Raw genomic sequence first — 25,100 nt, 5'->3', positions numbered from 1 at the left:
TTCTATTACTAGGTATATATTCAGAGGAACTGAAGGCAAGGACACACGCAGACATTTGTGCACCAGTGTTTAGCAGCATTATTTACGATTACCAAAGATGGAAACAGCCCAAATGTGCATCACAAGATGAGTGGCTAAACAAGCTATGGTATATACATACGATGGAATACTACACAGCTGTAAGACAGAATAAAGTCATGAAGCATGTAACAACATGGATGAACCTTGAGGATATTATGCTGAGTGAAATTAGCCACAAAAAAAGGACAAATACGGTCTAGTATCACTAATATGAACTAACATTAATGAGTGAACTTTGAGAATTGAGGTTAAGAACACAGGTTATCAGGAGATAGAAATTGAGTACAGATTGGGCAATTCCTGCTGAAGGAATACAGATTGTGCAATAGGACTGGTTGTAAAAATGCAGAAATAGATAGCACAATGCTACCTGATTGTAGCACAATAACATAAGTACTGAATGAAGCTGAATGCGAATATGATAGAGGGAGAAGGGCTGGGGGCACATATGAAACCAGAAGGAAAGATTGAGTTAAAGCCTGAGACAGGAGATGGTATAATTTAGGAAGGCCTACAGTAGACAGTGCTGGTGATTAATTTACAAATAAAAAGATATTTTTGCAAAAAATAAAATTAGTCTAATAGACTAGAAGCTCATTAAGAAAATAAAGTTATTCTGTCTGAACACAATTTTTTTTCTCTCATGCTACATTCCAGCCTGTGAAAAGTCAAAAGCCTGATGTAAGAAAAGGGAAATCTGGGTATCATTGATGCGGAGAAGACAGTCTAACGATCGGGATAAGGGGGAGGGGGTGTCCAAGTATTTTGAGATATGAGCAGTTAGTCCTGTTGGTTTCTTACCCATACATGCAATGAGAAGACTTAGCTGATATTTCAAGTGAAAATAATCGTCCTTCACTTGTGACTATGGCAGCAGTGGAAAGCGAAGTGGATCTTGGTCTGGAACTTATATACCAAAAGCATTTGTTGCTGTATTTGCCTATTTCCCATTTTTTATTGCCTGATGACAGGTTCCCTGACTGTTCTGTTGCCCTAGGTCCTGAGCTCTACGCACAATACTCTTCATAAACCAAAAATTTAAAATGGGCAGTTCTGCCGTATCTGCATCTTGAGTGGAATCTGTGGAGTCTCTGCCACAGTTAGAGAAATACTGAGCATTTGTAGGAGGCTGGTCTGTCGTAGATTTCCTCATGACCGTGCTCCTGCTGTATTGGGACTGATGAATCCTTTTACCTTGTAGAAGGTCCCCATTGCCAGAGTTACAGATCAGTTGACAATTCAAGATAAGGCACGGCTGTGATGGTTAGGTTTTGGTGTCAGCTTGGCTAAATGGTGATGCCCAGTTATCTGGTCAGGCAAGCACTGGCCTCTCTGTTGCTGCAAGGGTATTTTGTGGCTGGTTGATAAACTGGAAGGCTGGTGTATTAAATCATCAGTCAGTTGATAGCATCTGTGATCAACTAAGGGTGCCTCCCACCAATGAGATAATCCAATCAGTTGAAAGCTTTTAATGAAGAAGAGAGACTTTTTCAGTGTTTCTTCAGCCAGTGAGCCTCCTCTCTAGAGTTCTTTCAGACCCTTCATTGGAGCCACGAGCTTCACAGCCTAACCCTGTGGATTTTGACTCTTCCATTCCCACGCTTGCTTTGAGACACCTTTATAAATCTCATATTTACAGATTGCTCCTGTTGGTTTTGTTTCTCTAGAGAACCCTCACTAATACCGTGGTTAATAATGGGACTTATTCCACTTCTTGGCGCTCATTCAGCAGTCCATCTGAACTAGGGAAAGAATTTCTTACATGATATTTTCCTCTAAGAGAAAGTTAAAGTTGTACTATGTATGTTTTTAAAAAGATGTGATATAGTAGCTCTGAGAGTCATAATTTTGGAGTTCCCCTTCCATGGTAGAAACCCTGTGCGTGCAGGGAACATCTGGCTCTCACTTCGTCATCTGTATGGGAAACTGACGCAAGATGCACTGTGAGTGGGGAAGGAAAAATGAACTCAGAAGTGCATCAAGGTAGATTCCTCTCCTCAGAATTTGGTTTTGCCACATGGAGCAGTGGCATCATTTTGAAAACTGAGCTATTCTCAGTGTTCTAAGAAGGTTTTCTAGGCTGGTTCTCTGTTGGGCTTTACATCTGCAAGGTCCTTTCATACCTGCACTCACCCTAATGTCTCCTCCTCTTCCTTCCCTTATGTATTGGCTGTCCCCTCACTTGCTCTATGGTTTCCTCATCTCCCAGTGGTCACTTTTCTTTCCAAAAATGGCTTGAAAGATACAACTCCCAGGTGGTGTGACAGTGGCTTGGTGGCACAATTCTTCCCTGCCACGCTGGAGCCTGCCCATGCAAAAAAAAAAAATAGATGCAACTCCCTCCTTCCTGTCACTTGGCACGGGCCCCTCAGAAGCCTAACCAAATTCTGAGATGAGACTTAGAAGGAAAATGTGGTTTGCTTGGCTTTTGCTTTATTTTTCCTCATCGATCTTGGCAGCTGAAGGCATGACCATCTCCAGCTTTCCGTACCCACCTCAGTTTTAAAGCTTGGCTTTAAGACACCTTAGCAGGTGGCACCCCAGAGTGCTTTCTAATGAGACTTTTGTCTTTGGAGCAAAGCAAGATGGTTTCCCCACTAGCTGCTTTTTTCAAAGTTTAAGGTATTTTGTGGTTTCTTCCTGTTTTCCTCGTGGTGCACAGGCCCTCCATTTCCTAACTCAGTTTTTATGAGATATTTATACAGATTTGTCTGCTCTGTGGGAGGACTGATGATACAACCTTTTCTTCATCCCATACTACTAACTGTTGTGCCATGTCAGACATATTGGCAGGGGATGCCAGCAATTTCCACATATGACCTTTCCCCTCTTTGCCATCAATCATGATATCATTGAAAGGAATTCAGTTCAACATGTTATGTACATATTAAGAGGAGCAGGTAGTTCTATAAACTGGAAGTATGTTCACATTATATTATGTTAAACAGCAAAAAAAAAAAAAAAAAAGATGCCAGCTGGTAGGACCTGTTAAACCTCTCCCTCCTATCACAGTCGAAATATCTCCAGGGGAGGCTTGCAGACCTGAATGTGGGGCTTCTTACTTTTTAGTAGTGGTCTCTATCAGGGCTGTTTTCCAGATAAGGGTTTTTTTATTTTTTCCAATAAGAGAAACCAAACTTAAAAATTAAGGTTTTAAAAAAATTTTAAAAAGCAGGTGTGATTTCTGTAAGATTCAGGGTACACTTGGCCTGTTGTACCTGAGGTCCCTGGTTAAGTATTGCTTAAGGAATGCAGTGGCAGAAGCCCCAGCTTGGTAGGGAGGAAATCCAAAATTTTTTTGTGACTTCACCCTCTAATTTGTTTGTCCCTTGGGGTCTTAATCTACTAGAGGAGGGTTGGAACAATTTAATTGGTTTTCCTCCCCTCTTCACAGAAGCATTTTATTGCTAGAAGAATGGGGAGAGGTTCGGGTAAGCTTTTGTTGAGATTGTGTGCTTACTCATCAGGAAAGTCCCGCTGTAAACAGGGCGCGAAGGGGATTGTCAGTCTGGCCCCCCCTCCCGACGGGCCAGCCCTCCCTGGCCTTCCCCCATGATGTCATCACTGAAAGCTCTTCTTCCCCACCCTCTGCAGGACTCTCCCGGGGCTGGGCTCTCGTGCTCTCTTTGGACGGCATGGGTTCTGAGGAGTAGAGACGGGGCATGGGTTCTGAGGAGTAGAGACGGGAGCTGCCTGCTAAGGTTTACACAGGAAACCTCTGTTCGTTCCTCCCATTCCGGTCAGCAGCTGTTCCAAGCCCTTAACTGTTCTCTTGCAGCTTCTTATCCATCTCCGTCAGTCTCAGCTGAGAGCATTACCTCTCTACCTCACAGAAAACGATTAAGCACAAACTCATCATCTTCCTTCATTCCCCCCACCCCAGCCCCCCTCAGTTGCTGGCATCCTTGTTCTTTGCCATCTTCCTTCCTTTATACCACTGCCCTTGAAGAGGATTGAACTGCCCCCCCCCACCCCGAATGAGGTTAGCTCTTCTTCTCACTTTCTGTTCCAGGTCATACACTGAGCTACCAGCCTTTAGAGTTCCTGCGAGGAGCCCCAACTTGGTGAAGCCTTCACGTTCAGGTTTCTGCAGTCGTGGTTGAGGACGCTTAGGCTCAGGATACCAGTCGTTTGCAAGTTAGGGGGACCCGTGGGGTTTGAACTCAGGTCAGTCTCCAAACCTTGTGCCTGCAGCTACCCCTCACACATATGCTTCCAACTCTGACCTCCCCCCACAGGACCCCTACTGGCCAGAGACAGGTGGGAGTCCCAAAGGCACTTTCAAAGTCAGTGATTCAAGGTTTAATTATCTCCCTTGGTTGTCTTACAACTCCATCCCACCCCACCCCACCCCCGAGTCTCCGTCCATCTTCGCAGTTGCTCCTACGCTTCCACTGTCCACCCGGCGTTCTCGCTGTGACCCTGCACCACCACGCAGCTTGTCAGTCTCCGAGTCCTGTTGTTTTGGCACCTGTGTATACCCTGAGTCCACCCTCTTTTCTCTATCACCCTTGCCCTCCACGGTGTCAGTACTTGACTTAACATTTCTCCTCTCCAGCTTGACTTACCTCAAGGCTGGATTCCTTACAACTCTCTGCAAATAGAACGCAGGTACAATCACAGTAGTGCTGGAAGCCAAGCATTTGCTGCCCCCTGGGAGAGCTTCCCCATGATTTCACCCCGTGGGTGTCTTTCAGTGGTGACTGGCATTACCTCTTACTCAGCTCTGAAGTAGCAAAGCCCAGGGAAGAGCAAATGTCCTAACAAGCTATCTGTAGACATCAGCCCTTCCTGTAATTTGTTGTAATTTCTTTCCTAGTTTCTTTTGACTTTGATGTTGATGATCTTTGACATTACACTTAAAAATATCTTACCACAGCTGTGGTGGCTTCTTTCATTGCTTTTATGCTTAGAAAGTCCCAGTATCCTCACTCATTTCCCTTTCCCAGTGAAAATACTAACTTTTATTGTCTGCTCCCATCTGGTCTTCTGAACATCATCATTTCTGGATAACTTTGAACTTGAAGAAGATTTTATTGCGCTCTTACTATCTGCCAGACACTGTTAGGCCCTGGACAGTTACCATGTCTTGCAGGCAGAGTGGGTTAGATCCCTTTTGAAAGGTAATCTGACGCAATCAAATTTCCCCTTTTGCAATTTTAGTCTAAGAATGAAAGATCAAATGGTGTTGTTTTCTAGACAGATGTACAAGGATGTGTGTGTATTGTTTCCTGAGTGAGCATTCTAAGGCAGTAATTGAATAACCATCCTGTGGTTATCAGCAGAAAAAGGATTCTTTAGAGCTACATATGTTGGCCGGGAGCAGTGCCTGATATTTAAAGGGAAAATGAAGTTGTTTGGTAGTAAGGCTAGTAAATAACTTTTAGAGCTTTTAGTAGGTCCCTGACACTACTTAGGACAAAACTAGGCAGTATCCCTTTTATCCTCTTTTGTAGGTGAGAAAAGTGAGGGCCCAAAGAGATTATTACTCACCACATATATCAGAGCCAGAATTTGGCTCTTTATTCTGTTTAAGAAGATCTCATGGGAAGTAATAGAAATAAGGAGGAGAAACTTATGTAACCCATTTATTGAGAAATGTCTCCTCACTGAGATATGAATATCAAATGGTTTTTCTCCTCTCTTGTGGCACCATAAAGAGTTAGTGGTCGTTAGATTGGAGCCATGGGAGGGTCTTAGTGGTCTTACTACAGTTGGTAACTTCTCAGTTCCTCCTGGTGAATAGAACCCATTCTACCTCTTAGAGGCTCACTGTTCATGTCAAATCTTCATCTGCTTCTCCCCATCTTGGTTTCATGTGCTGCCTCCTCCTTTGCCCTGGCTGAATAAGTGTTCCACTTTCCTTCCCTAGATTTTACACCCTGACCCTTTGCATCCTGACCTTAGTGTCCCAAATCTCCTAGGATTTGACCCTTCATTTATAAACAGGCTCACGACAGGGCTGTCCATAAATAAAATAGATATATTTGCACCACACACAAATGTATACCCAGAAATTTAGAAAACTCATTTTTAATCCTATTTACCCTAAAACTACACAGATTCCTTAGGGTTAAATAGCCTTTTTGATCTAACCTGTTGATTAGGCTTTGAATTTGTTTTGTCATTGTGGTAAAGTTCAGATGTCAACCTGGCCAGGTGATGATGCATCCTATGCGCTGTGGACTTAAATCATCAGTATGTGAAACTCATCTATGGCTGATTGCATTCGCGATTAGATAAGGGGAGTGCATTCCACAATGAGTGAGGCTTAATTTATTAGCTGGAGGCTTCATAGAGAGGGAGCAGCTCAGCATACCACAGCCCAGCCCAGATGTGTGGAGATACAGAAAGGAATTGCCACGGGGAAGGCTGTTGGACCCAGAAGCCAGGAGAGAAGGTCTGAGCACTAGCACGTAGCCTGCCCATGTGCTTTTCATGTGACAGAGATGCTCAGATGAAAACTAGCTGCCTTTCCTCTGAAGAACTATGCATTTTTAATTAAATAAATCCCCTTATTAAAAGCTGATCCATTGCTGCTATGTTGCATTCTGTCACACACAATTCTGTGTGCCACATGGCTGAAGAAGTCACAGCCATCTTCACCTCTCTGTTTCTCTGTCTTGTTTTTTTTTTTAATTTAAATTGGCTTAGATCTTCTAAGGTGGTTTGCTGAAAAAAACGATACCCAGCATCGCATCTGTGCCATTGTGGAGTTACATATATAGGATTGAAAGTATTAAAATAATAATGGATGTTAGTGTTAGAAGAAAATAAAATTCAGGTAGTGTGTGGTAATATATGTGGTGAAAAGCAAAACCCTCCTGTGATCTTGATAGGGGTGTTCCCTTGCCGTGGCCTTTGGTGATACCTGTCTATGAAACTTTAAAATGTGTGTGCCCAAAAATAAAAAAACGAAATGTTGTGCCCATTGACTAGCAGTCTGTCTTGGTTATTAAGAAACTTGTATAAGGGAGGTTGTGCAGACTTATTGGGTTATTAATAAGTTATTAATTATTTGTTATGAATTACACATTGTATAGTAATTAAACTATATCCATGAGATTTTATACAGCACTTTGAAATAATTGAGTAGATTTTTATGCTGGTGTAGGAAATGTCTCCAAAGACAGGTGAAGTAAATTAAGCATGTTGTGGGGGAAAAGAAAAAAAACATTTTATATACTACTTAGGTATTTTTTTAACAAAGAGAAAAGCTATATTTATTTGTTTTTCTGTATATGAGTTATTAGAAAAAGAAGAGTTTGTCTTTTATTTTATGCTATTTTACACCTTGCTGAGTTCCTTTGTAATCATGTGGCTCAGCTTTCTGCATCAGTAGTCAGGCACCTCACAGGTTCTTCCCGCCAGCTACACGGTCATTTATTTAAGTAGCCTTTATGAACAGGAAATTTGGTTGTTTCCATTTCCTACTTTTATTACCTTCTGTAATTCAGTTGCCGTGCTTGTGCCTGTCAGCTTTGCCTTTGTAGGAATCTACCTACAGGAGAGATTCCTGCAGTCCTGCTGGAGGACGGTGCATTTGCTGTGCTTGGGTTGTGGAATCTACTCTGGGCTACCTGACTGTTTAGAAAACCCTTTGTCCCTGTGAGCTTGGGGTTTTATTGGTTTTGTTCCATTTTGCTTAAAAACTGAACTCAACTCTGTGCATGCACATCACTTTTTGGAGGTTTCTTAAATGCTGAGGGTAGAATCAGCTCCCCCAAGCCACCCTCCTTAGGAACAGCCCTTGTCCTGCTTTGCCATTAAACTCGTCGATTCACATTCCTGCACGTCGAGCTCGTCGGGGGCATGTCAGGTGCTCTGAAACTGCCTCACATGTCCGTGGTTGTGTTTGTTTCTGCTGAGGGACAAGATTTTTCCATCACCTCATTTGCAACTCAGTATTTCCTCAACAGGAAAAATATTAGTAAGTGACTCTCAAGAAAGAGACAAGCTACCAGTATTGTCCCTGGGCCATTTTGTCCTTAGTGTCTGAAAGTGCACAGTGTTCTCTGCTGGATCGTCTTGCAACTCATTTCTGTTGCAAGAACACAACATAGTTTGGTCTCTTGCATCCCTCCAAGGGCAGTGTTTGCATATGTGCAGCCGTGTCCACATGTGCATGGGAACTTTTCTTAGCACAGATCCCTGTTTGGCAGCCTTAAACAATTTGGGGGTATGCTTGTTTGAAGCCCATAAAGGTATCATATTCTGACTTTGGCAGGAAAGAAGTAAGAAGTGGTAGTTACTAATGTCAGGCACTTGCTTCATGTTATTTCATTCAGTCCTCATGTCAGCCATGTAAGGCAAGTGGTATTCTCCATTTTAGAGATGAGGAAACTGATAACATCTGAGGTGCAGAGAGATCAGAGTGGCTGCCCAGGGGCACACAGCTAGGGAATGAGTCGTTAAGCCAGGCACATCCGTCAGTCCTTGAAGTCTGTGTTTCCAGTGGGGTCATATACTAAGCAGGGAGGTGAAAGTGGTGGGCCCCTTGTCCAGCTGGGAGGGTGCACTGGTTGAAGCAAAAGTAGGCACAGGCCCTTAGCACCAGTCATTCATTGCCGAAGAGACCAAAACAGGATTGACCATATTTCAGGTCACAAAAGCTATTAATTATGTATAATTATGTATTAATTGAATTATGTATTATGTATTAATTTCATATTGCTGCTGTAACAGGTGACCGCAAGCTCAGTAGCCTAAACACAGACCTTTTATGTTATAGTTCTATGGGTCAGGAGTCTTGTGGGCTAAAGTCAAGGAGTCATCAGGGCTTCCTTTCTGGGTGCTCTAGGGGAGAGTCCGTTTCCTTCACTTTCCAGCTTCTCGAGGCCTCCTGCATTCCTTCGCTCACGGCCCCGTCCTCCATCTTCAGAGCCAACCGTGGCAGGCTGAGCCCTCCTCACATCTCACCGCCCTGACACTGACTCTTCTGTCTCCCTCTTCCGCCTTGAAGAACCCTTATGATGACATTGGGCCCATCCATCTAATCCAGGGTAATCTTTAACGTCAATTGATTAGCAACTTAAATTCCCCTTTATATTTAGGGTAACAGTCACAGGTTCTAGGGGTGTGGACATATTTGGGGGGTGAGGGGCACATTATTCTGCTTACCCCTGCTACCATTTCCACAACTCGTGTCGTCCTGAAACTCTCATCCTGATGTAGGTTGTTTTGGGATGGTATGTGATTCTTCCTCATTCCGGTCACCCACAGCTGGACACAGCTTCCGTTGCTGTCCTGCTCGGTGCGAGTTCACCATCATCTGAGGTCACCTCTATCCAAGGACCCAGGAATAGATTTTAGGTCCATTATCTGATAGACGGAAGAACAGATCCCACTAAAGGCCCTGATAATTAATGAAAGATACTTTCCTGGGCACTGTTGCAGATCTAGTTCCTTCAAAAAAAAAAAACATTAAAATCTCTTCAGGTGTTTTCCATTGACCTGCCATAAAAGGTTTTTTTGCTGCTTGGTGCCCCTTACTGACTCCATCTCTGGTGTGGTTTGCATGGAAACTGTGCGCCATGTCCCTGGGCTCTTACTTCATTGATCCTCAAGGCATTAAAGGTTATAACTTTTTGTAATAAATGTTACACACCCCTAGACTTACCCATTTAACATCTAAAGGGGGGATGTCTCTGCATTGAAGTCCACTCAAAGACAGTTTCTGGAAGATTCTGTAGCCCTGTTTTCACAATGAGTCAAGGATGTCAGTGGAGATGTTACTAATACTTACCTCATGAAGAAATGAATTCAGAGAGGGTAAGTAGCTTGACTGGAAATAGAAGTAACTTTGTTGTATGAACTGGTAGGTGCTAAGGTCTCTGCTCCGTGGAACTTAACTGGCATGTTTATTCTAGGCTCCTTGCTGAGTTGTAAAAACTGATTTCTCTGAGTCAAAGACCTTCACGAAAGGGCAAGAGTTCTCGAAATAGCACACATTTTCATTCTAGAATTTGCCTTGGGTGGTGTTCTCCATTCACCTCAGCTGTGGTTTGCAAGCCCCATTGCTCTTGGTTAGAAATTGAGCATGATCTAATGCGTCCACATTTCATGGTAGACGTGTGTGTTGCTGTTTATAATGTGAAGCTTAGCTCATCAGTCATTTTGCTGAATGTGTTGACTCTTAAATTAGTTAAATGGAATCATTTAAGTAGGTGGGCAGACTGAGTGGAAAGGTATTTTTCATTTGTATCTTTCCTTGCAGCATCTTGACGGTACAACCCTGAAACCATTGGAAACATTGGTTTTAAAGCCCTCGTTTTTGCCCTGGGACAGTCCCTTCGCTTGCCCCGTCCAACCTTGGGCACACTGATGTGTCATCCTCTGGCCACAGCTTTTTTCATTGTATGGATTTTACCTTGGTTCTGACTCCCAGTTCTGTGTCTGGCCCGAACCTCATTTCTAAGCTGATTATATGGGCATCTTTGTTGACTTAGCCCTTATAATGTCCTTTTAAATGGAAGGGCTACTGATTGGGAAATGGAGAATAAGAAAGATCCACAAATTTGCTCAGCCATGTAGATAGTAATTAGCAAATTTTGTTTAAAGAGAAAATACATGTTCCACCTGAGAAAAGGAATTAAAAAACTATGGTTGATAAATAGCATATCTATATAACACAACAAAATGTTGTGTAAAGTAATAAATGTTGTTTTAATGCAAAAGTTCAGAATAAAAGGAGGAGGACGAATATGGCTGCTGAATTGCTGTATTAATATTCCTTCTACCCTCCAGTGTTCTGGAGGAACTAGAAGGAAAAATCTGAGATGATGGAATGGTAGCCCATGATAAAATCTGGGCTCTGTTCTGTAACTACTTGTTGAATGTGCTTTAAAAATTGCTGCTTTTTTCTTTCTTTGCTTTGTATATATTCTTCTATTTTACAATTAAAAAAACATTTAAAAAAGGATCCACGTTGGCTCAGCAGGCAGAGTTCTTGCCTGCCATGCCAGAGACCTAGGGTCGATTCCTAGTGCCTGCCCATGTTAAAAAAAAAAAAAGGAGGAATTAGGCAAAGAACAGACAGAAGAGAGAAGGGGTGGAGACAGAGAAGATAGATGTTGTTGATTGGATGGCTGCTGGAATGTAGCTGCTGGAGGTTTTTGCAGCTCTGTTTTCAGCTGTATCTGGGGTATAAGTGATGGTGTTGCTAATACTTGACTCATCAAAGGCTGAAACCCCAGCCAAAGCCAAAGTTGAGTACATAGCACCGTTTTGTTTTTCTGTTTTAGAAAAAGTAAAGTCTCCGTTTAGAGAGCTAGAACAGTCTTTTGACCTGTTCTTTTAACCCCATGTGGAATTGCTTTGGGATAACTGGACCTTTCCCTTAGGACACATGACAAAGGATTGGGAGGCGCACAGACAAGGTTTTCATTCCTCCAAAGTGCTGAGGCCTCATCTCAGAGGAGGGGGCTTTGGTGCCAGCTTGGGTCACTGTGTGGTATGTGCTAGAGTAAAAGTGATGGTTGATTTTAGTAGGTAGGTGTGCCAGCCATGCACCGCTCACCCCAGACTAGTGAAACTATTTCTCAGTGCTGTCACCAATCCTCCCACCCCAAGAAGAGGACGTCAGGTGACATTTTCCCTTTCCCTGTTGGTTTTCCCTTGCCCCATCCATCCTGTGCTCTCCTTCCCTCTGAAGGAAAGTTGAAGACTTTCTGAGTCATGTCTCAGTCATAAGTTCAAGTACAGAGCAATTTACTGTGCATACAGAGTGGCTTATTCTGAGAACTTCTGGTGAGAAAGAGTTGATGACTTGGCACTGAAGTTCATTTTAGCCTCCCTTATTGACTGAAATGTTTTACCCAAAAAGTTACCAAAAACTAAGAGACTTTAGAACGAATGATGGTGGGTAGAGGAACAAGCTAAACTTGGCAGCAAAAACACAAATTCCAGAATGTGGGGCAGGACAGAGGGCCATGTTCTTTGATGGGTCTGTCATGAAAAGCTAAAGTTGGGAATGGAGGGCCAAAGTTACCCTGAATTTAGAGACATGACAATCAAATGCATGGTAAGAACCTTGTTCGGACTCTGAACCAACAACAAAGCAACTGAAAAAAAACAAAACGAAGCATTTTTTGAGGCCGTCAGGGAAATTTGCATATGGCCAAAGTATTAGATGATAGTCAGAAGTTCGTGTTTTATTCATCAGATGTGATAATTATATTGTGGGAAAGCATCCACATGTTTTGATATATCTGAACTAGGGTGACATAAGGTCTTGGGCTTGTGACTGTAATAAAGCTAACATGAAGCAAGTTTTTACAGAATTTTGAAAATTGTTGTGTCTGGGTGATGGGTATATGGGGTTCACTATCCAGTTCTCTGCTTCTGGGATGAAATTTTTTACGTTGACTTCTTCAGTTTTTTTCCTGGCTTCCCTGAGCCCACAATTGAATTGTACCTGCAAAAAGAGGTAGCTATCCTGTTTAGCAGCCAGGTCCTAGACACTTTCATTTCTTTTGAATAGCACGTTGCCACCAGCCCAGAGCCTGAAAGACCAAATTCCATCCCAGAACTGCTTTCTGAATGGTCACCTTCAGCTTACCCAGAGTTACCGATTCAAGAGGGAGGACTAAGATGCCAGCCTAGATACAGTTGGATCACCAGCCTCCAGATGCTGGGGGAGATGGGCTTTAAAAAAGAAAACAAAACAAAGCAAAAACTTTTCCCTTTATTTTGCAGGACCACCACAAGGCCTCAGACCTTCTATGATGGAAGTCATTCCTGTGCCAGGGGAGTGTGCCACATTCCAATGGCTGAGCCATTCTGCCCCAAAACGAGAGAGGTTAGTAGCCCTTCTGGGAGGTGTGCCAGAATGAATCATTAGCAGCTTAGGGTGGCATCTAGAGGTAGATTAGTTGGATAAGCAGGTGGTCCCTCTTCTGCCTTAAGGTTCTTCTTAGGCAAGGTTTTTTGAAGAGTTGTTTCCCTTTGCTAATAATCCTTTCAGTGAGTAGTACTCTCTTACCATTTATAAGCTGAACCACTCAAAGTTGCAACCTACTTTTTTTATGTTTTTTTGTTTTGTTTTTTGCTGTCAGGATATCTTAAATCATTTAGTATGGGATATTATACTGGCCAAAAGTATATAGTCTCAAACCAGATTACTTAGGCTCAAATCCTTGTACTTTTCCTTACTGGCTGTGTGTCATTGAACAACTTACCTAACATCTCTGGGCTTCAGTTGCTTCATTTGTAAACTGAAGGTAATTATATTATGTACCTTATAGGATTGTTGTGAGAAATAAAACTGTTAATGCTTATAAAGGGCTTTGAAGAATGCTTGCCTTCCATGTGGGAGACCCGGGTTCAATTCCTGGACCATGCACCAAAAAGAAAACAAAACCGGCGGGGGGTGTACAATGCCTGTCAGTTACAAAGCAGCCAATGACTGATAGTTGCTCTTATAATTAAATTATATTATTGTCATTGATAATCTGAAAATCATCAGGGTAGCATCTTCAGCCTCTGAGCTGAATCTGACCATTACTGTCTAGCCTCCTTTCTGGGATTCTAGTAAAATCTCAGAGCTGAGGTACTGCCCCACAAAAGGCCAAGGGTGGTGTAACCTGAGGAGACAGCATTCGGTCTGTGCCAGGGAATATAAAAATGGCTTCCACAACCCAAAAGTTGATTGCTTGGTCCACACATGGTACTTTCCTTACAATCCTGGTTTTTAAGTCAGCTATATCCTAACAGATAAGCGTTGTCCCCTTGGTAAAATCTACTTTATAAAGCAAGTTACTTCAAAACCTATAAATATTTGAACATGTTAATCATTCAGATAATTTTAATATGTGCATATGCAGAGTAGAAAGTTTCTTTTCACCTTTATATTTAGCCCTATATACAACAGAAAACCATTTTCCTCTTTGGTCTCAAACAGAAAAATCCAAAGCCAGAAAACAGGGGAAGCCATTTTCAATGTACCATGGCTCGTTGATTCTGTCTTTTAACTTCTATGAAAGCGTATGTGTTTTTTTAACCTGTTTTTTTAAAAAAGGCAGGTTTAGTTTGTGTGTACGGACACAGATGTGTATGTGTATGGATGGTTATAGACCACATCAGGATGCTACAAGTCTGACCTCTAATACACAAATCTGTCCACATAATAAATTTGCCCTCTGGTGGAAATTAAGTGTGGGGAAAAAACGTGTCCATTTCAAAATTGGAGCCACTCAGGAAGAAACAGACTAGGGAAAGAGTAGCTGTGCTAATATAAAATGTGAGATCTTGTCTCAGGTAGAAAACAGTGACTTAGGGAGCCCGGGGGTGGGTAGGAAAGTGCTAATGATACAGATGTGACACATGTAAATGTGGTGGTTGGGTGATAGTTTCCCATAGCTTAATTTGGTCTCTTGAGGCCGAACTAATTCAGCTGATACTAGCTTAACCAAGGCAAAGACATCCGCATAAAGACTGAGAGAATCCTGGAAAAGGCCGTTTAGGAAAAGGGGGGGAAATAAGGCTTCAGAGTATTACCTTCTTCTAAACTCCCTAAAAGAGGCTTTTAAAATAATATCCAAGAATGAGAAGAGTAGACAACACTGCTGCTTGGTGATTATCCCTTAAACTTTCAACATCCACAGGCTCTTTGCTGCACTGATAAAGGATGAATTGCCAAGTGACAAGCAAGGCGCACAACTGGATCCGCCCTACCACTTGTGTTAAAATATGTATATGGATAAAGAAATACATATATATATATATATATTTACATCCAAATGGAGTATTTCTAGAAAGTTAACCAAAAACCTGGTAACAGCAGTTTCCCTGGGAGAGGTGAAGGGGGTGTCTGGGACCGAGGGTTGGGAGAAAAGCTTTTCACAAAACAATTATCGTTTTGACATTCCGTACTAGGTACAAGTACCAACTATTCCAAGAATCGTCAGTTCCCATCATTTTAGGTAGTAAAGTAAAACAAACTCCTGAAAGCTCTGACACATGAAGTACATATTTCGCTTGGGGATCGTAATATTGCTAGAACCTTTGTGGCAGTTACAGTAGTTCCATTATGATTACTCAACAAGGAAATGAAATCATCTTGGCCTCAGACCCACAGATCGTGAACTCTGCAGTTTTTATCTCTGCTACCTTGATAGGGCCTCAGCTGCTCTTGAGGTGCTGCAAAGTGCTGCTCCAGCTGGCTCAACCTCTGAGTCTGTGCCCAGCACACCTGCTTCTGTAAGCACCACCTTCCCCCCACCCCCCGTGCTGACGGTCCCTAACTCCCAGAGCAGTGGAGAGGGCTGCATAGCATGGGTCAGTGGCACACTGTAGTTGTGGGCTTCTTTACTCATCGCCACATACTTCTGGAAGCACTCAGAGATTTGGCCAAGACGCGCTTGACTCAGGTTAAGAAAGTTAATGAAAGCAAGACTGGACTAGGTTTATCTTAATTTTGGGGGGGAAAAGATATTTAGGCTTTTTCGTGCATAACCTGTACTCTTTGGGGGAAAGTTTTGTGATAAAGCATAATCTTATTTTCAGTGTTAAGATTAGTAAGCATGATGTAGCATCAGCTATTCATCGTCTATGAATAGACATGATTTGTCTATGGTGCTAAATTTGGAGTTGCCTTGGCTCTTGTTAAAACTCTCCTTTGTGAATTTGCGTATATAGTTAAAACACGGGTAGGCAAGATTTTGGCCCAGACTCGGAGCCTTCTGTTGACTCACTCTATTTTATACAGGTAGTATCCCAAACCTTTGCCAAAGATTTTTCAATATTTGAAAGCTTTCCATAATAATAATTGTAAAAGACCAGCTTAGCATTTATGTACTGTTTACAGTGTGTCCAGCACAGCCATGTACTGTATTTAACTTTAGTCCTTACAACTTCTCTGAGTTTCTTTTAAAGTTATTCCCATTTTAAAGATGAGAAATCTAAGGCATCCAGAGGTTAAGTGAGTTTTCAACAATGTTTATTGTAAGTCAACTGTTGAATTTAAAAGACTAATTTTTTTAGTTAAAAGGGGATTGTTGAAACACAGGCTAAGAAATTAATTAACCTTAGGATTAATTGTGGGTTATTAATTAAAACACAGCCAGCTATGTAGACCTGCAGAAACAGTCGGGGAGGCCTTGAGGAAGGCTAAGTTCCATAATCTTTCATTTAGTCATTCAACAAAACACTCATCATGCGTCTGTTACTTTCTAACACTGGAGCAGGGATGGCTGGTTTCTTCCCGTTGGCATCACTGACTGGGTTAGGAACCCTGCAGGTGACTGGGAGATGTTCTAGAAAGGATAACGCACAAAATTGGGACATTGTAACTGTTGTCTTCCCAGGGGCCGAAACCTGGTGATTGAGAAGCAATGGCATTAGGTATTACTTTATTTGTGATCGAGGGGAACACTGACAGCACAGAACAGTGTCCTGACCCAAGCTGGAAGTCTGGGCAGGGGACAGGCAGGCTAACCTGGGACCATCCTTGTTAGTTGGAAACCGTGGTCATGGATCTCCTTGGATCCAGAGGAGGGGGCAGCCTGGCAGAAAGTGCCTGCTGGTGGCTAAGTTGCTTCAGGAGGTAGACCTTACAGGCACAGAGAAGAGAAGAAAGGGAAACAAGGGAGAGAGAGAAAAGAAAAAAAAACAACAAAGTGATCAAATTTTTAAATAGTATTACTAAAACCAATGCATGGCCGTGCCGTTAAAGGGTTGCCAAGATAAGGTGTTCCCTGGACAGAAAAAAAATCAATCACAGTCACATCCTGGCTTTGGAAGGGTGACAGGCTAAAGAGATTATGAAGAAATCACTTTCTAACCAAAAGAGCTTTTACCAAAAAAGTCTTTAGATTTTCTGTGAAAGGACAAAAATGAAAACCATTTCTGTATGATGAGAGGTACCTTAGCTTAGCCTTAGAGATTAATAGCTAAAAACTCAAGTTGTGTGTATTTGCAGTCCAGCTCAGAGTCTTAAAGTTATTAAGTTAATGAAATTAAGCCACATAAATAAATGCCTAGCACTTGGGGAAAATTTTCAGTGTTTCTTCTTATATCTGAGCTATCTATGCAAGAAGGTAGGGGAAAGAAGGATTCCATAAATGGGTTGGCTGTAAGCTTCCTCTAGATCCTCTCTGAAGGCCTGGCAGGTACTAGCCGTTCATAGTTCTATCTTGGAAACGAAGAACCAAGTGAAAAAAACAGAGTTAGCAGGAGAAAAGAAATAGAGCAGAGGTAAATGAAATACAGAGAAGCAATTGAAAATACACGAAATAAAAAGTTGGTTCTTTGCAAAAATCAATAAAATTGGCAAACCTTTAGCTAGACTTGATCAAGAGGAAAAAGGGAAAAGATGCAAATAACTAAAATCAGAAAGGAAAATGTGGTATCACTACTAACCTTATAAAATAAAAAAGATCATGATTGAATACAAAGAACAATTGTGTGCCAACAAATTAGAAAATCTAGAAGAAAAAAAAGGAAAAATTCTTAGAAATACATCACACTTAAATTGACTAAAAAAGAAATAGAAAACCTCAATGAGAGTTCTGAACCATACTGTAACATGAAAGAACCTTGAAAGCATGCTCATTGAAATAAGCAAAGCACAAACATCATATATCACTTTAAAGACGTGAGTAGAACTAGCAAATTTGCCTAGATAGAAAGCAGATTAGAGGTTACTAGGGGAGTTGGGGGAAGGAGAAGGGTTTATAAAAATAAAAGATTAAAGAATAACACAGCTATTGCATGTTAAAAAAAGGAAGGAAAAGTAAGGAAAGTCTTCCATACTTTTGACCCAAGAAACTGTATTCATGGTGGTAATGTTAAGAGATAGGAAAATAAGGGTGACGCCCATTTGGCATTGATAGAAGTTGGATAAATAATTGTGGCTTGGCTTCTTGGGTTTGAGATAGCTATTAGATATCCAAGTGGAAAAATCAAATAGGAACTTCTGTTTATGAGTGGTGTTCAGAGGAAAGGCCAGAGCCTTGAGATAAAAATGTAGGAATTTTTAATGTATAGATTGTATCTGAAGCCATAAGGGAAAAAAATGTAATTAACTGTTAGTTAAAACAGTTAATTGGCTGTAGCATGTTAATAAGCTGTCACATGTTGCTATGTTTTGAGTTCGTCATTCTTTCTTTCCTAGGTCCTCATAGAGACTGCCAAGAAGCTAGGACTCCGGTGTCACTCAAAGGGGACAATGGTCACAATCGAGGGACCTCGTTTTAGCTCCCGAGCAGAAAGCTTCATGTTCCGTACCTGGGGGGCAGATGTTATTAATATGACCACAGTTCCAGAGGTGGTTCTTGCTAAGGAAGCAGGAATTTGCTATGCAAGTATTGCCATGGCAACAGATTATGATTGCTGGAAGGAACATGAGGAAGCGGTAAGTGGAAGTCTCTTCTGAGCACAGGAGAGCCATTACGAGGTGTCTTAACTATTTGTCTCTGTGGTGTTAGCTCTAGAACATGCCTTTCTACATGATTTTAAAGTCAGCTTTTTTATGCATTAAGTATTCTTTCTGCTTATAAAATTTTAACCCCCAAGTGTGGTGGTTTGAAACCGTATGTGCCCCAGAAAGACATGTTCTTAAATATAATCCATTCCTGTGGGTGTGGACCCACTGTAGGTAGGATCTTTCGATGACACTACTTAAGGTGTGACCCACCTCATTCAGGATGGGTCTTAATCCTCTTTCTAGAGTCCTTTATAAAGGGAATGAATACAGAGAGAGAAAGGCAGGCAAGCAAGAAGCTGAAAGCAGTGAAACCTGGAAGAGATGGGAGAGACCAGCAGATGCCACCAGGTACCTTGCCATGTGTTATGGTTAGGGACATATGTCAACTTGGCCAAGTTGTGGTACCTGTTTATCTGATTGGGCAAGCGCTGGCCCATCTGTTGCAATGAGGACATTTCATAGGATTAGGTCATGATCACGTCAGCTGCATCCACAGCTGATTCCATTTGTAATCAGCCAAAGGGGAGTATCTTCTGCAATTAGTGATGCTAAATCTAATCATGGGAAGCCTTTTAAGGAGGACTCAGAGGAGACAGGTTCCATTCCTGCTTTGGCTGGTGAGCCTCTCCTGTGGATTTCATCCAGGCCATCCATCGGAGTCGTTGGCTTCACAGCCTGCCCTATGGATTTTGGACTCTGTGTTCCTGTGGTCACGTGAGACGCTTCTATTAAATTTTATATTTGCAAGTGTTCCCTGTTGATTCTGTTTCTCTAGAGAACCCTAACTAATACACCATGTGGCAGAGGAGTCAAGGATAACCAACAGCCAGTCTTCAGGAGGAAAGCATCGCCTTCACCATGCCTTGATTCGGACATTCTCACAGCCTCAGACTGTCAGCTCATAAACTCCCATTATTTAAAGCCAGATACATTTCATGGTATCTGCTTTGAATAGCCTAGGAAACTAGAACACCCAAGTTTTATAACTTCAATAGAAAAGACAGACAGTACTGTCTGTTAGAAGTTTGAAACATGTTTTGTCATTAAGCTGCATCGTTTATTAGTAGGAGATTTGCAAATGCTAATCAACGTAACATCTGATTTGGCAGCTTTGGTAAATTAAGGGACAAATGATCCTCATGGTGTTGAGAGAAGCTACTTCCAATTAATAGGAAATTCCAGTCCCTGCCACTCCCTGTGAGCAGTTGCCATCTGATTGTGGCTTTCTGTGCATTTGCTGACATTTGTCTTCACCTTTGAAGAGCTAACAGTACATTCCTTTAATTGGTCCAATAAGCTTTTAAAAGCAGTCCGTTGGAACTAGTTTAATTAGGAGCCGCTCTATGTAAGGGGTAAGACTTAAAGGCAAACAGTGTTGAATTCTGTAAGAAAGGCCCAGGTAAAAGATGGCAGCTCTCAGTCAGCCAGGAGAGTTGGGGCTTTAACCAGGTCTGCATGGTAGGACGGTTTTGGAGTTTGTCTAAATTCACCTTCAAAATCCAGTGGCTCCATTTACTTATGCCCTTTATGACCATGGGTAAATTGTTAAAAGCTGTTTCCTCGTCTGTAAACTGTAGCTGGATGGGGGTGGGGAAGAGGTATCCTCTGTATTTTCCATAAATTGGTAGTTGATCTAGAGATCTGATCACATCCAGGTGCATAGTACTTTTTTGTTTTCCTGCCAGGAAGCACATAATGACTACATTTTTTCTGTGTCATGTTAGTAGCCAGAGTCATTCATTCTTTTTTTCTTTTTTGAGAAGTTGTGTGTTTAAAAGAAAAATCATGCATAAAATACATAGTTCCCATATCCCCTCCTTCCTCCTCATAGCACCTTGCGTTACTGTGTTACATTTGTAACAGTCAATGACAGAACCTGGTTATACTTGTACTGTTAACTATAACCAGAGTTTGCATTAGGCGTCCCTGTGTTGCAGAGTCCAACAGTTTGGGTTTTTTCTTAACTTTTATTCTAGTAGCATATATACAACCTCAAATTTTTCCTTTTAGCCATATTCAAATATGTAATTCCGTGCTGTTGATTACATTCACAATGATGTGCCACCATCACCACCATCCCCTACCAGACCTTTGCCATCTCCTCAAATAGAAACTCTGCAATTGAAGCATTAACTCCCCAGTCCCATTCCCTAACCCCACCCAGGCCCCTGGTGACCTGTATTCTAATTTCTGCTCTGAATTTGCTTATGTTGATTATTTCATATCAGTGAGATCATACAGCATTTGCCCTTTCATTACTGGTTTATTTCACTCAACATGATGTCCTCAGGGTTCTTACATGTTGTCACAGGTATCAGAGCTTCATTCCTTTTTATAGCTGACTAAGATTATCTTGTATACATACCACTTTTGTTTATTCGTTCATTGGTTGATGGATACTTGGGTTGCTTCCATCTTTTGGCAGTTGTGAATAATGCAGCTATAAACATTGGTATGCAAATATCCGTTCAAATCCCTGCTTTCATTTCTTTTGGGTGAATAGCTAGATGTGGGATTTCTGTGTCATATGGTAATTCTATACTTAATTTTCTTAGGAGCCACTAAATTTTCTTCCACAGCAGCTATACCATTTTACATTCCCACCAGCAATGAACAGATGTTCCTGTTTCTCCACATCCTCTCCAATGCTTGTAATTTTTTTTCTTTTTCTTTTTCTTTAATATATATATAGAAGCCATTTCAGTGTGTGTGGAATGGTATCTCATGATTTTGATTTGCATTTCCGTAATGGAAATGATGTTGAATTTGTATATCTTCTTTGGAGAAATGTCTATTCGAGTTCTTAGCCCATTTTTTAAAATTGGGGTTTTTTTTTTTTGTCTTTTTATTGTTGACTTGTAGGATTGCTTTACATATGTTGGATATTAAACCTTAATCGGTTATGTAGTTTCCAAATATTTTCTTCCATTGTATAGGTTGTCTTTTTCCTTTCATGATAATGTCCTTTGATCCACAAAAGTTTTTAATTTTGATGAGTTCCCGTTTACCTTTTTTTTTTAATTGTTCGTGCATTAGTTATAAAGCCTAAGAAACCAATGCCTAACATAAGGTTCTAAAGATGCTTCCCTATGTTTTCTTCTAGAAATTTAATAGTTCTTTGTTTTGATCCATTTTGAGTTGATTATTGTATATCGTGTGAGTTAGGGTTCCACCATCATTCTTTTATAAATAGGCATCCAGTTTTCCCAGCACCATTTGTTGAAGAGATTATACCTTATCAATTGAGTAGAGTTAGCATCTTGTCAAAATCGTTTGGCCATCAATGTGAGGGTTGATTTCTGAACTCTGACTCAGTTCAGTTACGTTGGTCTTTGTGCCAGTACCATGCTGCTTTGATTTCTATGACTTTGTAATAAGTTTTAAGTTTGGGAAGTGAACATCCCCCAATGTCATTCCTTCTAAAGATAATATTTTGATTTGCTAAAGCTACTGGAATGCAATATACTAGAAGTGGATTGGCTTTTATAAAGGGATTTGTTAGGTTACAAATTTACAGTTCCAAGGCTGTGAAAGTATCCAATTTAAGGCATCAACAAGATGATACCTGAACTCTGAAAAAAAGCCACCAGGATCTGGAAAAGCTCCGTCAGCTGGAAAGGGATGTGGCTGGCATCTGCTGGTCCTTGCTCCTGTTCATTGCTTTCCCTCTCTGAGTGTCTCTGAGTCCTCTCTTTACAGGGCAAACTATAGATTTCATCTCTTAGCTTCTCTTTGCTCTCTCTAGGTGCTGTATCTCTCAGGCTCTTTGTGATTCCTTGCTTAACATCTCCTGAGACAATTCTGTCTGAGCTTTCCCTAAAATGTCCACCTCTAAAAGGACTCCAGTAAGCAGTGAAGACCCACCTTGAGGGTGGGGTCGTATCTCCCTGGAAATAACCTAACCAGAAGTCCCACACAATAGTAGGTCTGACCCCACAAGACTGGATTAAAAGAACAGGGTTTTTCTGGGGTACATAACAGTTTCAAACCAGCACAGATAGCTTTAGTTATTTAGGGCCCCTTACCCTTCCATGTAATTTTTTTTTATTATAATGCAGTTTTGATGATATATATTCACGTATCATGTAATCATGTATACAGTCAGTGGTTCACAATATCATCATATAGCTGTGCATTCCTCATCACAATTGACTTTTTTTTTCTCTTTTGTGAAAAATAACATATATACAAAAAAAAGCAATAAATTCCAAAGCACACCACAACAAATAGTTGTAGAACTGATTTCAGAGTTTGGCATGGGTTACAGTTCCACAATTTTAGGCTTTTACTACTAGCTGCTCCAAGACACTGGAGACTAAAAGAAATATAAATATAATGATTCAGCAATTACACTAATTTATTAAACCCTATTTTTTTATGTATAACTTCACCATCTCCTTTCTTTGATGTTTCTTCCACTCTTTAGGGTTATTTGGGCTATGCCCATTCTAATTTTTCATGTTGGAAGGGGCTGCCGATAATATGTATTCTAGTTTGCTGGCTGCCAGAATGCAATATACCATAAACGGAATGGCTTTTTAAAAGAGGGTTTAATAAGTTGCTAGTTTACAGTTCTGAAGCCGAGAAAATGTCCCAATTAAAACAAGTCTGTTCTAGTTTGCTAGCTGCTGGAATGCAATATACCAGGAATGGAATGGCTTTTTAAAAAGGGAATTTAATAAATTGCAAGTTTACAGTTCTAAGGCCTAGAAAATGTCCCACTTGAAACAAATCTATGGAAATGTCCAATCAAAGACATCCAGGGAAAGATACCTTGGTTCAAGAAGGCTGATGAAGATCAGGGTTTCTCTCTCAAGTGGAAGGGCACATGGTAAACACGGTCAGGGTTCCTCTCTCATCAGGAAGGGCACTTGGCGAACACAGCAGCATCTGCTGGCTTCTTCTCCTGGCTTCCTGTTTCATGAAACTTCCTGGGAGGCATTTTCCTTCTTCATCTCCAAAGGTCGCTGGCTTGTGGACTTTGTTTCTCGTGGCTATGTCGTTCTTCTCTGTCTCTCTGAATCTCTTATTCTCCAAAATGTTTCCTCTTTATAGGACTCCAGAGACTTATGAAGACCCACCCCAAAGGGTGGACGTATGTCGTCACCTAATCCAGTTTTACAACCACTCTTGATTAAATCACACTTCCAGGGAGATGATCTGATTACAGTTTCAAACATACAGCTTTGAATAGGGATTATTCTGCTTTTGCAAAATGAGATTTTGATTAAAACATGGTTTTTCTAGGGTCCATACATCCTTTCAAACTAGCATGAGTCTATACAAATGTCCAATCTAAGGCATCAGGGGAAGATACCTTGGTTCAAGAAGGCCAATGAAGTTCATTGGTTTCTCTCTAAAGTGAGAAGGCACATGGCAAACACAGTCAGGGTTTCTCACTCAGCTGGAAGGGCACATGGCGAACATGGTGTCATCTGCTAGCTTTCTCTCCAGTAAACTAATCAAGACCCACCCAAATGGCAAAACCCACCTCCACCTAATCCAGTTTAATAACCACTCTTGATTAAATCACATCTCCAGGGAGATGATCTAATTACACTTTCAACCATACAGTACTGAATAGGGATTAAAAGAAATGGTTGCCTTTACAAAATGGGATTAGGATTAAAACATGGCTTTTCTAGGGTGCACATCTCATTTCAAACCAGGACAATATGGGATAGGGGGATGGAACTAGTTGGTGTTCTAGAGAGGCTGGCCCTTCTACATTTCAGGATTTATCTGGTCTAGGAACCCTAGAAGGGGGTTCTGGAAAGTAATCCTAGTGTATGGAACCTTTGTAGTATTTCATATAAAGCTTAGGTGTTCTTTAGGGACCTTCCATATAAATTTGATGATTGGTTTTTCCGTTTCTGCAAAGAAGACTGATGGAATTTTTTTATTTGGGTTGTGTTGAATCTATCAGTCATTTTGGGTAGAACTGACCTCTTAACAACCTTTAGTTTTCCAAGCCGTCAACACAAGTGTCCTTCCGTTTGTTTAGATCCTGATTGATTTTAGCCGTGCTTTGTAGTTTTCTGTGTACAAGTCCTATACAGCCTTAATTAGAGTTATTTTAACCTAGATATTTGATTCTTTTCATTGCTACTATGAAGGGAATTTTTTTCTTGATTTCTTCTTCAGGTTCTTCATTGTAAGTGTATGAAAGTACTACTGACTTTTCACCTGTTGATCTTGTACTGTGCCACTTTGCTCAATTCGTTTATCAGTTCTATTAGCTTTTGTTCAGCTTTTTCAGACTTTTTGCATATAGGACCAGGTGATCTGCAAATAAAGCTTCACTTCTCTCTTTCCAATTTGGATGCCTTTTATTTCTTTCTCTTGCCTAATTGCTATAGCTAGAACATCCAGTACAATGCTAAATAGTGGTGGTAACACCTTAGAAGGAAAGCTTTCAGTCTTTGACCATTGAATACGGTATGATGTTAACAGTGGTTTTTTTCATATATGCCCATTATCATTTTGAGGAAGTTTCCTTGTAATCCTAGTGTTCTGAGTGTTTTATCAAGAAGGGGTGCTGGATTTTGCCAAATGCCTTTTCTGAAACACTTGAGATGATCATGTGTTTTTTCCC

General features: G+C 41.1%; 1 protein-coding gene across 4 annotated transcripts in view; it reads left to right on the top strand.

Annotated features, from left to right (window-relative positions):
* MTAP (methylthioadenosine phosphorylase) overlaps positions 1-25,100 on the top strand; it is a 79,491-nt gene that overhangs the window by 22,368 nt on the left and 32,023 nt on the right. For all 4 annotated transcript variants that reach the window (XR_013170392.1, XM_077148035.1, XM_077148034.1 and 1 more), the window contains exons 5-6: positions 12,778-12,880; positions 18,194-18,433. Coding sequence is in view for 3 of the 4 variants with exons in the window: in XM_077148035.1 (XP_077004150.1) it covers positions 12,778-12,880; positions 18,194-18,433 (343 nt within the window). In the remaining variant the exon portion in view is untranslated. The remainder of the gene's footprint in view (positions 1-12,777; positions 12,881-18,193; positions 18,434-25,100) is intronic.

This window comes from Tamandua tetradactyla, chromosome 2, assembly GCF_023851605.1.
Source record: "Tamandua tetradactyla isolate mTamTet1 chromosome 2, mTamTet1.pri, whole genome shotgun sequence".
In the NCBI taxonomy this organism is placed as follows: Eukaryota; Metazoa; Chordata; class Mammalia; order Pilosa; family Myrmecophagidae; genus Tamandua; species Tamandua tetradactyla.
The sequence above is the reverse complement of the archived record's forward strand: the minus strand, read 5'-3'. Positions and strand labels throughout refer to the sequence as shown.